This window comes from Parasteatoda tepidariorum, chromosome 6, assembly GCF_982258835.1.
Source record: "Parasteatoda tepidariorum strain Cologne lab strain chromosome 6, Ptep-v5.0, whole genome shotgun sequence".
NCBI classification, from domain to species: domain Eukaryota; kingdom Metazoa; phylum Arthropoda; class Arachnida; order Araneae; family Theridiidae; genus Parasteatoda; species Parasteatoda tepidariorum.
Window position 1 is genome coordinate 65,781,962 of NC_141760.1, and position 15,262 is coordinate 65,797,223.

Genomic DNA, 15,262 nt, shown 5'->3' on the forward strand with positions numbered 1-15,262 from the left:
CTGCTGAAAAAGGGAAAATTATTAATGAAAATCTTTGCATATGTAAATCTCACATCATTAAAACATCATTATTTAAAATAGTGTTTTTTCCTTTTTTTTATTTTATTTCGTACAGTAATCAAAATTAACTCGAAAAAAACTCTTATTTCAAGCTAATAATTTATGTATGCACAGTACGCCAAAAAAAACGAATCACCCTGAATAACTTTTGATCTAATGATTCGAAATTCACGTTCTAGGACTCAATCTTAATGGCTTGAAATTATGACCTCAAATATGCTAATTAATAAGTACATGTGATTTTTTAGGTTACGAAGTCACACAATTTTTTGATGGATTTGGATTTCTGATCCCCAAAATATAGGGGGTAGCCACGATCTGACGAATATGGTCCAAATAGTTTGGTCAAGAGAGCTGCCCTAAGTTTGAACCCTTAATGTTAATTTTTACTTTTCGAGTACATCACGACACCTAGGGAACTTTTTAAGTGAATTGAAAACATTTTGCACGTAATTATAAAAATTCTTTTATCCAAAGATAATTTCATGCAAAAAATAATTTTTAATAATTATTTATTATTTTATTTAATAACAGTAAAAAAATTTTGAATTACAAGGTATAAATTTTTTACGTTGTCTTAAAGACAGAAAATTTATAAGGCAAAAAGCAAAATTTGTGCGAAATCAGTCGAGTAGTTCCTAAGAAATTGAATTTTAAAAAAGTCGTACATTTAAAGTTCAATTTTTCTGGAACTTTCAGATTAATTTAAAAATTGGAATCTAGAAATTTAGCTTTTCATATAAGACATAATTCAACATGAGGATATTTTAATAATTTTCCAGATACCCAGAACCAGATAACCATTAACCAGATTTTTCTGATACTAGTTTACCTAAAAAAGTAGGCTACAAAAATTCTTAATACATTATTTATCAAGTTATATCAAATTCAAAAATTAAAGAAATTCGATTTTTAATTGCATAATTGGGTATAATATGAAAAAAGCACAACTACTTCCACTTACTAGGAATAACATTTGCCTTTTAGTTTAATTAATAAACTGAGTTTTAAATATGCTTACTAAATTCATAAACTTCGGTAAAACAACAATATAAATTATTTCCAAAGGAACTAGACTAATACAATTCCAACCTGGCGAGTAGCGACTTATAAACAAGACACTTCGTTTGATGCTTTTACTTGTTGCTAGAAATCAGGTTCGCAGAAAATGCTGTTTACTAGTTAAATTTAGTAAGAATAACACGATCTGTGACGTAGGCTATAGTATACCCAATTGGTGACCTTGTCATATTAAAGACAAGTTTCATCCACTGAATGCTTTAAAGAAGTTTTCAATTATTTTGCATCAGCAAATGTTTTTAAAAACCAGTTTTATCTGAGTAAATAGGCATTAAACCTCCAAATATAATGCTTTTGTTTAACTAAATGAATAAAAATTAAGAACCGAACAATTTTCAAAGTAAGTGGGTAAGTAATTTATTTGTTCTCTTTTTCATCCAGAAGTAAAATAAAATCGTATTGGAAGCAAAATAATAATTGCCCTTAAGTTCAAAATTTAGAAACTAGAAATTTAGAAATTAGAAATTAAAATTAGAATATTTCAGAAAAAAATTTTAAAACATTTTTAATAATAGAGAAGTTTTGTAAAGCATTACGGTTCCCCTTAAAGTAAACGATAACGCTATTTGAACTTCAGCGAATGCGTAAAAATTTCCCCACAAATCACACTGTTGCTAAAGTGTCGTAAATAAGGTTAGCGTTACAGTTAACGTAAGTCAAACCTGCTACAAAATCTCTCTAATGCAAGACGAACTAATCGTGCATGCTTGAATTGAGTACTTGCACTTCAAGAAGAAGATCACGGATACCCACACATGTGACCTATGACGTCATCACCGTTGAGCTAAGTTTCTCCACAAAAGTTAGAATGTTAATTAACGTGAAGTTAAATAATACAGTGCCGTATTACACATCAAATTTATTGAAGTATATTTTCTTTCTCGTCTACGTCATTTACTTAACTTAGATTAATTATTTGATTATGTATTTATTGTAACCCGTATTTTGTTTTGTTTTTTTTTTTGTGTGTGCGCCTAGCAATTTCGATGCCTAATTAGTTTATTTATGTTCTACGTGGCTTCGTACCTGTCTCTGCGTTAAGTAAGAAATATAGAGTGAACGAAATGGAATCTTTGTGAAAGAATTTTTGAGAAAGAATATAGATTGTTACACTTAAGAGAATTGATACTTGATGGGCTTCACTTACTCGAAATAGAATGGAAAGAATAGTTGCTAACGTAAACAAATGCCACACTTCAACAAAAAATCATTATCGATATACCCACACTACATCACTTGCTAGTTTCCAGTATCCCAACCCTATTTCTTTGAAGTACGATCGTCTATGCGATTCGCATGCAATGAAAATGCAGAGAGTTAACTTTGCCCCCAGAAGGCGTATTCAGGTTTCGTTTCATATGCAGGGCCCGACTATGCCTAATTGGGGCATGGGGCAAAAACTTCTTTGGGGGACTCCCTCTGCTTCACTACTTCAGTAATGAGAAGCCGAACTTTATGGAGGTATTTAAATTTTCACCTCATTATACAGATATAGCAAGAAAATTTATTATAATCTTTAAAAAGCTATTAAGTCCCCCATAATGCAATGGTCAGACGAAATATCGTTCTGTCCATTTTATTGATTTTCTGACAATTTTATGTCCATCATGCCGAATGCAATTCTTTATTTGTTAACTTTGTCATCCAACTGTAAAAAAAATCATATCCTTGCTGACATTAGGGTGAAATTCAGCTAAATTTTTGCAATTACGATGGCTCAATCAAGTCAATCAAAAGCCTATATTTTTGTGAACATATCCCGTTTTGCGACACGTAAAAATGCAATCTTTTGATTGGCCAAATTTGCCCACCGTAATTGCGAAATTTACCTAAATTCCGCACTAGAAAGCCATGGATTTACGAAAAATGGATTTTTTGTGTTCATACAATAAATTAATGAAGAAACTAGCATAAAACTGGCGGATTTTACACTGTACTGATATTTTGTTTAAAAAAAAGTTCGTAAATGTAGGAAACCTAAAATAAACTTTCTATTCGTCTTGGAGCCCCCTCTTATGTGGGGCCAGGGGCGACTGCCCCGTGTGCCAATGCCTTTGTTAGGCTCTGTTTATATGTGTTATTGCACTTTGGTGAAATTCGTTCATGCAGGAGAGGAGAAGTTAATCTAGCATTTTCATTGCATGCGATTGCACATGCATGCGAGATACGGACATCTAGAGGAGCATTCTCGTCGGGTAAATATATTTCACCAATCAGATTTTCAACTGCATTCAGCGATTTCGGAGATGCGGCAGCCGCATTCGGTGACAATTATGCCTAGTAGGATAATCATATGCAATGTGAATTGAACCTTATAGAGCTTTCGCATTGACCATCCATACGATTTATGCAATCCAAACAGTTCGTCTTACATGTAGTTTCTAAACATTTGCATGCAGGTGAATGTTCATTTACAAGTGGATGAAGTTAACGCACGCGCAGTGAGTTACTTGCAGTGAGAATGCTCCTTAAACTTGGCTGGTGAGAGTATGCAATTAAATGTTATTTAAAAAATTGGCAACAATTATATTTCGATAAATATTTAATTTACCTAAACTTCAACTCTCTTTCCTATCTCCCTGGTCCTGGTGTTATGTTATGTTTTTTTTATCGACTATATCTTAATTAATTTGTATTTACTTATTGCTAATTAATCCATTTTTTTTTACATATTTACAATAACAATGCTCTCAAAAACTGCTTTTGTCGCTGCTGGTGTTTGCGGCACTCTTTTCATTGGATACTGTTTATATTTTGATCGGAAAAGGAGGAATGATCCCAACTTCAAAAGAAATTTAAGAGATAGTAAGATAAATTTATTTTGTTGAAATCCATATTAAATATTATGCAGATTAGAAGGAGTTAGTATTATGCTATAATTTAATGTAGTATGAAGCATTGTTCCGTTTTTATACTATTCTTGAAATCATTAGTAAAACGTGAATTTTGTAGTGTTAAAATAAATCAGTTTTTTAATGATAAAATTAGTTTTTAAAATGTATGTATCTAAAAATTCCAAACATTGTTTTAGACCTTTGTTGTTAGTACGTAATCGAAAATTTTTTAACAAATATTAAAGCCTTGATTGGAGCAACTTTTCATAAAATATTAAGCATGTCTATATCACTTTGTAAAATAAAACCTATGATGTTACATTTTTTTTAATTTGCCTACAGGTGTACAAGATTTCACTACTATCTAAATTTTTGTTAATTGAATGCTATAACATGTTTCTGAACTGCATAATGAGTTCATCCCTACATATCATAATTATTTCTCAAAATTTATTTATGAGACAGTTATATTTTAGACTTTCACAACATTTATATTTTAGAATATTTCAACTTAAAAAGCTGTTACTGTTATTTTACAGCGTATGAAAATGTATTCTGTTCTTTATTATATCTGAAACAATTCTAAGTCTTGGTAAAAACATTTGAGATAAACATATTTATTTAATTTTTTCTTTTACATTTGTATAATTGCTACTTTGCTCCCTATGTCTTTCAATTGTTGTTTTTAACTAAAAACTTTTTTTTTGTTTTTTTTAAATTTTTTACTAAATTTAGTAGGTAATTTTTATCAAATCTTGCATCATGTTCTGCATTTTTATGTTATACATTGTTTGTCGAAATAGGAAAGTGTGGTTCAGTGCACATGTACCCATGAACACTAAATACCTGCTTTAACCTTACAGTGTGACCTTTAAAATTTAGTAAGACCTATAGAACAAAAATTCAGCCAGTAGGGTTCATTTAAGTAATAAAAACACATGGTGCATAGCATTTTTAAAAAGGGCTTAAAGGTGCTTACTTTTGATTTTCATTAGTTAAAAGCCCTTAAAGGTACTTTTTTCATTGAGTGTTTTTAAAAAGTGCTTCATTTTCCCTTTTCAAAAAAGAGATTTGTTTTCATTCCCATGTCGTATTATGCAAAAGCGTGCTTTTCACATTGTTCTATTCAATGTTTTCACAATTCATTTCGCCGTACACCGTTGGTCCATAGCGTATAAAATACTTATGAGTCTGCATGTTCGTCTACTGAGCTGGGTTCGGTGAGGCTATTGCCTTTTTATGTGCAACTCTGATACATTTTGCAAGACATTCTCAATTTCAGACTTCATTTTCCACCCCATGATATAGAACCGAAAAATCTCTCGGTCATTTTATATTGGCTAATATAATCAAGAAAAGAGTTCTTTGTCAGAAACTAGTTATTTTCTCATGATCATCTAAAGTCTGCAAAAATTATTTCGCATTTTGTTAATGTGTATAGTGCTTAAAAATATTTTTTGAGTGCTTAAAAGGTGCATTTTCTATTATTATTGTATATTTTCTATTTTTGAAACTTTGTAAAGTATTTAGCATGTTTTTAACAAAATTTATACATAATAGAAAAGATTTCTAAAATAATAATTTATCGTTAGCCAACATTTTTTTTTTTTTTTTTTTATGTTCCTTTAACAGCCTTGTGACCTTACTTACAAAAAAGTTTTGTGGATTGATGTAAAAAGGTGTTAATCAATATTTATCTGGAATGTAATTTTAATCATTTACTAAATTATTTCACTTCATAATTAAGGCTGTTTTTAGACCTTTCCATTTTAATGCTTCATAAATAAATTCATGTTTAAGTTAGTTTTTATCATTTCAGGACGTGCTAAAGCTCTTTTGATGAAGGAACAATCTAAAAGAAACAAATCACAGGTAATTATGCTTATGTAAACTTGCTTACAAATTATCTTAATTTGTTTAGATGCAATTTTCTTACTAGTGTTTTTTTTTTTTTTTCACTTTATGATTGAAATTTTAAGAGACCAAGATAACTCAGAGAGTGAGATAATTGTTCAGTTAAAGAATTAATAATTGGCATAATGTGGATGCTTTGTTTTTAGTGTTAGCCCTCCTGTCTTAATTTCATTTAAAAACATGAAAGTCTTTACAATAGTGTGTTATGATACAAAAATTTTGTCTTAATTCTTCCAGATTGAGGTCCAAAATATCCTTGTCCTTAACCATATCAAAATGTCCTTGAAGTTATGGTTCTGGAATTTTGTTCTTTATATGCATTACAATTCTAGTGTACAAGAATTTTTTTTTCATTATTCCTATACATAGTATTTTATTTTTGTTATGCATATTTAAAACTTTCTTTTAGTTTAGAATAGCAGAAGAAAGAAGCATTTCAGAAAGTGAATATCCACCACATAATTAACTCAATAATTCTTGAGTGTAATGTTCACAAAATAAAAAAAAAACACTCAAATAATTTTTAAAAAGTGTTTTACAAAAACATAAGTGTGCATGTTTTGTTGTATTGTACAGAGATATTTTTAGCATCTCTAGAAGCATATTTCACACTTGTTTATCTTGTGTTACTATCACTTGTTTTCGCATTTAAATTTTTTAAATTGTGCCTTTTCGAAACTAAGTTTGTTTTTTTTCTGTTTCTCATTAGATGAAAACTCTATTATAGCTAAATCCTTGTAAACAACTGAATGTTAAAGAGGGTTTTTAACCTAAGCAGGATAAAAATTATTTAAGAAATTGGGTGAATAGTTAAAAAATCTACTTTTGTAATTTAAAATGTAATTGTTTTTTACTCCTAAAGTAATTTGCCCTCTTCAAAAGAAAAATCCCAGCTATATCAAACAATGGTGTCAGAAAATTTCTTTAAAAAAATGTCACTGATGTACACAATTAGTCTGTGTACTGACACTTATGCTTTTTTTTTAAAGAAAAATAATGAAGTTATTGTCAGTCTATGTAAGCTACGTTATTTGTATTTTCATATCTTTCTCTTCTTTGAAACCTGGATGAGTTTTGTTTGAATGATCAAATTTTTATAATAAAGCTAATTTTGTGACTTGTGCATCTTAATTAATAAAAAACAAAGTTAGAGCAAAAAGTATTTTTTCTGAATAAACATAACATTTCATTTAAATTTCAGAAGTATGGTGGCTATATACTACTCACAGAAATTAGATGTTCAATCCCCATAGTTTTAATTTAACCTTGTAAATTTTTAGTATTATAAGTAATTTATCAAATTTACTTAAGATAGTGCAACTTTTTTTTATTGTTCATAGGACACCGCTTACATTTTTCTTGATTTGCTTATACAAGGTTCATAGTTGTCCTTACATAAACAAAAACAGCTTTGTCTTAATATTCCTAATTTGTGTGTGTTCAAACAATCAATTTTTTAGGAATATAATTGCAGATTTTAAAATGACCAATTTGCTGTTCAAAAGTTATATTTTCGATCCCACAAATGTAATTTTATCAGAGACTCTTGCAGAGGATGTAAAATTCGATAGTTCAAACTTGTATAGCTTCCTTGGCTTAGGATTCATTGTTTCAAACTTTTTGTCACGTTTATTAATTTACAAAATTTTATGCATATAATAACTAAAGTAATAGATGCAAATATATTGCCATACTGTCATAGATTGTTTAAAAGCATTATTTTTCATTCCTAATTTATTAGTCCCTCAAATCAATGAAATTTTAAACTTCATTGATAAGCATTAGAAATCGCATGACGTAAACACCCCTAAAGTTATAAATTAATTCTCTTAAGTATTTATTGAAAAAAAAACATTTTTTAAAAATTTCAAACTGAAAGTGTTTCTTCGATCATTGTAGGATAGTATGTGTTTTTAGCATTTACTCAGAGTGTTCAAAAGTGACCACTATGAGGCCTGCTTGGATCGATATTATATATTTCCTCTTGTTTATTTTGCTAGATCCCAGAATTAAGAGATTTTGAACAAGTTCAGAAATTTTTCATCCAAGAAGTGCAACTGGGTGAAGAACTCTTAGCACAAGGTAAGCAACAGTAACTTTTTTTTTATTTCTTTAAAAGTTATTGACTTGTCTCTAAAAAGTACATATTTCACTTTCTATAAAATGTGTCCTGCTTTGGTGCTTATCCATTTCAAGGGCCATATATTAAGACTTGTGTACCATAATTAATAAAGCATCACTAAATTCAATAACAGTTGGATGTTTTTGTAAAAGAAGTTCTAGTTACTGCATAAAGACAAATTCTTCGTATAAATTAGTGTAGGAAACAAGAGTTTAGCATAAGCTTTTTATGAATGTAAGCTTTATATTTTTAAATTATAAATCATTTGAAGATTTACCCACTATCTTGTTAAATTAGAATGTGTAACGTAATCAACTATAATTACTGTTCCAATTTAAGATATGCAGACGAGTCACTATCCTGAAAATTTTTAAGCAGAGTTCAATAATAGGGAACTAGATTAGAGATAAGATTATTCAAACTTTATTTTGTAAAATTACACAAAAGTGATCAGAGTATCTCACATTTTAATTTCAGAATTTTTAGAACTCGTAAAGGACATTATAAATTAAAAGAAGAAAAACTCAAATAAATTTTCCTATCTTGAAATTTAATTCTGGAAGAATTAGATGTCATATGCTAACTAATTTACTGATATTAAAGAGGAAATTAAATTTTATATATTAGATAGGGATGATTTGGCTGAATATCAAATATTCCACCAAATAGCAATATTTTTTATGTATATATAAATAAATTTAGTCATTACTGAAAGTCAATCAAAACTTTGCTTACATTATTGGTATGGGGTAGAGGTAATAAATTCTAATAGTTATACATAAGAAATATTAAAGATAAATGAAAAACTAGCTAGCAACTATTTAAAAAATGGAACAATAAGAATAATGTTCATTAGAATTGCTCTTTAAAAAATGCTGTCATGATAGAAACACTGATTAAAAGGAAAGGTAATAAAAGGCAAAAGAGAAACGGGAAGAAAAAATAATTTTTTTTCTTAGTTCTAACATTAAATATAACTTTAACATTGAATATCAGTTTTCTATGTTACTGGTTATATCTTACCATACACGAAAAAAATGACAAAAAAAAAATTTAAGTTCAGTATAAGATAATTTGCAAAACATGTGTAAAGTAATAAAAGTTAACAAATATGTGTGAAAACTATTGCCGATGATAGTAAAAATTATGATTTTAGATTATTCTTTATCAAATCTATTTAAAAAAATATTTTACCAGATATTTGGCCCAGCATTCGACCATCTGAATGTTTGTTACAACTATAATAATAGAAATTATTTGCTCTAAAATTTTTAATTTTCATCTCTTTCTACATTTTATTTAAACTGATTTTAATTCAAATAACAACAGAATTTTTGAACAAATAAGTAACAGGGGAGACGTTATGGTAACAAAAAAAAATTCCATAATAAGAGGCATTTGTTTTGTAGGGATGTTAGCAAGAAAAGTTTTCACTGTAGTTTGTAATTTGGAAATCATCATTTCAGAGATTTAAGTTCAATATCAGCTTCTTCTTTTTTTTTACGAAACTGCAGTGGCATGTCTCAGCATTTGAAGTACAGAAATCGATGTTGCATCTTAATTTGGTAAACTTATTTTTTCATAAAATCACCAGTTTAGGTGGTTTTAGAAATGCAAGATTTGTGTTATGTATCATTGATTAATTTTAAGTTGCATGCAACACAATAAAAGAAAATAAATATTAATGGGGTAGTAAACAAATAACCAGAGTTCTAACATGTAAAAGGATGAGTGAAAACTCAACTTTGGATATTAACAAAAAGAAATTTGTTTTTGGTTTCAAATGTTTTTATTTTCTTCTGTCTGCCTTCTATAAGATTCTGATCTAAACATCATAATTGTTTAATTTGTCTTGTTTATTTAGGAGATATTGAAAATGGTATTGAACATCTTAGCACAGCTCTTGCTGTTTGTGGAGAACCAACCCACCTGATTGAAGTGTTACAAACACAACTACCCCCGCAAATTTTCAATATGCTGATGGAGAGGCTTCCAGTAGTCAGCAAGGTTTGTTAAACACATTGATTTTATTATAAGTGCTGTCTTATTATCAGTATAATCTCGATAACCTTGTTATGACCTTGGCATTACATATCAACCTAATTTCCTATGTAGAAAAGTTTCTTCTCTAAACCTTGTTATGTCAAATATTTTCCAAATGGAAAATGAATTTTTTTCAGAAAAATCACAATGCCACTTCTTTTCTATTTAATGCATATTTGTTTTTATCTTACTTTTAAAAATTATTGCTGTATCAAGTCAACTATCATTGTATACATAATTTTTAGTGGTTTTTCTTATGCCAGGCTACTTAATGCTGTATGCCGTAGTGTTGCCAGGTATAATACAAAGTAAATGAATTTCCAGGAGCGAAAAATCCTATAAAATTTAATTTTTCACTTGGTCTATTTATAGATGAATTTTGAAATATTTACACTAGTTTTCGTAATTTTTTCCCCTAAAAATATAAATGTTTACAAAAATTATTTTATTACAAATTGAGGGTAAAATTTAATAAATTCAATTCAGGTTTGTGATGGATGGATAGTGTAATAGAATTTTTGTTTTAGTTTATTAATTATGGGAAATGATGCAGCATATCATTCTTTTGATCTTGTGCTATTCATATCAGCTTGATCAAAGAAGGTTCTAAAATTTTATTTGTTCATATGTATTGTGCTAATTGGCTGACTGTTGCCTTGAAATAATTGAAATTAAAACTAGGTAACTTATTTCTGGTTTAGGATAATAATGGGTGTAGCCACTTTCTCCTTCCCCTCTATTATAAGTAATGTGTTAATAAAATGGGTGTTTTACTTTCAGTAGTTTGAAGCTTATTTAATTTCAATGATGAATTATTCTAATTGGGTCAGATGTTAGAAAGAGGAGGTGGGAGACCATTCACCAAAAAGAGTCGGCTAATTTAATTAGTAAACAATTAAATCAATATTGAAGACTAGATAGGTTTTATAACCTTTTGAAATTTTTTTAACAAATATGCTCTTTATTCCTCACATAGTATCCAAATAATTAATTGTATGTAATAGCAAGTAGATATGCTAAAACAATAGATGGGGCAATGAAGTTCTTAGTATTTCTTATACAATGGTATACATAATTTATTGTATCTGTATTAATAATATAAAAATGTAGTGGAAGGCTTGCATTTTATTTTCTAGATTAAGAACTTTTCATTCAAAATAGTTAACTTTTTCAAATTCAAATGTATTCATTATTATTAGCAGAATGTAGAATCTGCACCAAATTTTGATTTCCTAGGGGAAAAAAAGCTAAAGGGTAATTGTCGCTGTTGCAACAATCATATCTCGGAACATTGTTAAATCTATATGAGGAATGCAATTATCACACCATTGAAGCATGTTTAAACTCAAAATAATGACAATTGTATGAAAATTTTCTATAAAACAATCAAGTTTAAAGTGTGTTATGGGTAGCTTCTGCTATTTAATTATTCATTGAGCTCAATTTAATGTACTGAATTAGCCACCTCATAACTATAAATGTTCAACTTTTATTTTACAGAGATTAATGACTACTCTAGAAAGCAGACAACTGCAAGTGGAAGATGTCGAATAAAAGTACAACTTATAGAATAGATTCTATTTTCAGTGCATTAAAATCATAAAATAAAGAGATTATTCAGCTAGCTTGTAAATACTACAAATAAATCTTACTTCTCACCACCTTTACTGCATTTTTCTTTATGCGAGTGAAAGTATGTATGCATATTTTACTTACAATAATGAACAAAATAATTTATGGAAACACTTCTAAACCAATTCATTTTTTTTTTTTTTCATATTTCTTAAGAAATACTTAAATTATTTTATAGCTAGTAATGAAAAATGTTTTTGAACACCATACCAAGAAATATCGTGATAAGCTTGTAACTTATAGGATACGACTGCACAAAATTTTGTTAAACTAGTTTAAATAATCATAGATATGTGTGAAAGAAAAATAATAAATTCCTAGCTTTGTGTTTTCTTACTATATCAGCAGAAATGTTTGTTAAAACTTTGAAAGTCTTTAAAATATATCAAGTTTTAAGAGGAATTGCATGCACTAAAGTTTGAAATAATTCTCCAAGTATTTCTTTAGAGATATGAAAAATGTGAGTTAGTATATAAGTTCCCATTATTTTGTCCAACCCCTGTATATCCTTGTTGCCTAGGGATTAAGTGTTTTGTCACAGAATTTCTACTTGCACTATATATATTTTATTTGGAATATTGTGTTGACGTTAGCGAAATTTCATCACTACTAAATGAACCCGTTCATAACTAAAAAGTTTGATATTTATTTAATAATACTTGGCTCACCTTTCAGTTTAATATTTATCTGAAGTGCCCTAATGATATTTCTTTATTATTGTCAGATGTAATTTATTACATTTGTATTGATGTGTGACATCTAGTTAGATTCTGCTGATCTTTAAAAACTCATTTAACTGCAAAAGATTTTATAAATCCTCTCCTCATATTTTAGTAAATTTTAAATCTAAGAAACAGTTTAAGTGTTCATGTAAGTTATTTTATAATTTTTAGAACATATTGTTGAGGAAATTTATCACTGATTTCATTACTCGAAAGAGAGTTAGATAGAATTGAATAAAAATAATTTTTTACAAACTACCTCCACATGACTAAAAATTTATGTTTAAAATAGATAATTATAACCCATATCAAATATGGATATAATAAGACATACCTGTGAAAAATGCCCCTTGCTTTCCTGAAGATTTAATGATTAACTAGAGAAGTTGACATTTCATGAAGACTAGGTTGATGCGAAATCAAATAGAAAAATCTTCATGATATCTAAAACACGTAACATTAGTTACAGTGAGTCCAACTGGTATTCTAGAATGTGTTGTAAGGCACAAAAAGTAGGAGACCTCTGCTTTAGAATATATATATCAATATAAGACTAAAAGGAATTGAAAAAGATTTATTTCAAATCAAAGTAACATCAGTTTCGATTTTGCAATCTTCTATATATACAATACATAATCACTGATTATAAAATAATATGAAGGAAAAGAACTATTAAATACTATTCCAATTATTCTTTTTCTTCATGAATACAACATTAACACGACAAGTTCAGTATTATACAATATATATGTTTTTCAAAGCATAAAATTCATATCAAATTGTCTCATTTAATTCAAAACTTCACCAAAACAGTTATTAAAATAATTAAGTACATACAATCCCAAGATGCAAACTTAATTCTTTTTTTTTTTTTTTCAAAAACTTTAAAGCAGGAAACTAATCTTCTAGATTGACCATTGATTCAAATAATCTTAATTTAAAATGTCCTGCTTCTTAAAATTCATATCTAATTTTATTTACATCTTAAATAAATACTAAATCACAGATTTCGCTTCATATTAAACTCTAGTGTTTGAATTATGCCAATCATCTGGAGGCACGGGTGCATTTTGCGATCCATAGGTTGAACTATTTTCTTCTTGATTATCTGAAAATAAATTACTACTTAAATATTCAATGAGATTTGAAAGTTTTAACAGGTGTGCAAAATAAAATTTAAATTAACAAAAACCTAAAATGAAATTAAATAAATAATAATTACATCATCCAAAAAATTAAATTTTGAAACTTCAAGCAAATTCATCCATTGAAATGTGAAGAAGTATAATTTTTTTTTCTCTAACCGCCATTTTAGAATCAAAAAGTGTATGTCAACAAAGGATGTGGATTTGTAACAAAAAGCACATTTTGTATTGTGGCATGCAGATTTTAAATCAATGGTAGCAGTGTAACCCAAGTAGTGTACATTGCACCCACCCAGAAGCAAAAACTGTAGATTACAAAGCAGTTTAAAGCTTTAAACCGATAGTTGAAACATTAAAAAAAAAACTTAGAGATCTTTCTCTTCTCAATATTTTGAACAAAATTTTTATAGGCATAACTTTCAAAATGTTGTTATGCCTTTGAAAAATATCTAACTTGCACTCAAACATTACATTAATTAATTAATTATTTCTTAACTTATTGTTAATTGTAACCATTTGAAATTATCTCCGGATTACAGAAGAAATAAAGTCTTCACTAATAGTCATTAAAATTGCTGCACTTATAAGTGTAGCAATTTCAATAGCCTGTGGTGTATTTATAAATATTTCTAAGAATATCACAAATTAATTTTATAAATGATTGCCACAGAAAAATGTAACAATAAACACAATCATAAAACTAGTTAACAGAAAAACAATTTTTGATTGAATTGCTATTTATTCTTCTAAACCAAAAAGTAAATTTAAATTGAAAGTTTTTTTTTGAAACAAAAGTTTTATTGAGTCTTCAAATATGAAATTTAAAGAAAAAAAATATTAAGTTGGTTAGTAGCTTATGGATATAATGAATAATTTTATTTATCAAAGTATGTACCCATATTTTCTCTGCAATATGTAAGTCACCAGTGGGATAAAACTGTGCTGGTCGCAAATCAATAAAATCTTGGAAGGCCAGTTTTGCATCATTTTTGGAATAAAAAGTTGTCTAAAGAATGAAGTAGTAGACAGTGTGTGCTGGGTCTAGTAAATATGGAGAATAATGAAGAAGTTCCAATGTCTGAAGTTTTGACACACATATTTGTGCAAAGTGCTGTCCATCAATGCCATGCAATAAGACAGAAGACGATCTTTTGACAAATTTGTCTTTAAGCTTTGAGCAAATTTATTAACTAATAATGTTTATTTCTTTATACTGCTCTGTAAAGGGGAAGTATCAAATTTAATACTACATAATAATAACTATATAGAAAGTTTTTTAAACTTTTAACAAGAGGATTGATATATCATACCAGTAATAGATTAACAATTCAAAAACATAGCTTTACTAAATGTTCCAAGTTATCTTGAAAGTATTGAATGTTAGTAACATAAAATTTAAATAAAATATTATATTTAAACATAAAGTTTAAATAACGTAACCACAAATAATATAAGTAAAAAACTGAAAATAAAAAGTAAAACTAAAAACCTCAGTTTTACTGCTAAAACTTTACAAAACATCATTAGGGAATAATCCCCTAATAAGCTACACTGAAATATTAAAATTGCTATCATCTGATCTTAAACTGTATCAATTTATGAAATAAAAAATTTTACAACACATTTACATTTAAAAAATACATGGTTAAAAACTTATCTGAGGTGTGATTATTTCTATACATCTATAAAAATATGATGAAAATAATGTAA

At 28.0% G+C, this 15,262-nt stretch overlaps 2 protein-coding genes across 3 annotated transcripts in view; one reads left to right on the forward strand and one right to left on the reverse strand.

Annotated features, from left to right (window-relative positions):
* Positions 1–3,717: 3,717 nt before the first annotated feature.
* Positions 3,718–11,716, forward strand: LOC107445257 (mitochondrial import receptor subunit TOM20 homolog). The gene is made up of 5 exons (XM_087165970.1): positions 3,718–3,945; positions 5,794–5,846; positions 7,889–7,970; positions 9,875–10,017; positions 11,554–11,716. The coding sequence occupies exons 1-5, from the start codon at positions 3,825–3,827 to the stop codon at positions 11,605–11,607; spliced, it is 453 nt and encodes a 150-aa protein (XP_087022096.1). The 5' UTR covers positions 3,718–3,824; the 3' UTR covers positions 11,608–11,716.
* A 1,250-nt stretch (positions 11,717–12,966) lies between these two features.
* The window catches only part of LOC107445254 (uncharacterized), a 36,448-nt gene continuing 34,152 nt past the window's right edge, over positions 12,967–15,262 (reverse strand). For both annotated transcript variants that reach the window (XM_016059607.4, XM_087165969.1), the window contains one exon: positions 12,967–13,515. In XM_016059607.4, coding sequence (XP_015915093.2) covers positions 13,427–13,515 — 89 coding nt within the window. In that variant the 3' untranslated portion in view covers positions 12,967–13,426. The remainder of the gene's footprint in view (positions 13,516–15,262) is intronic.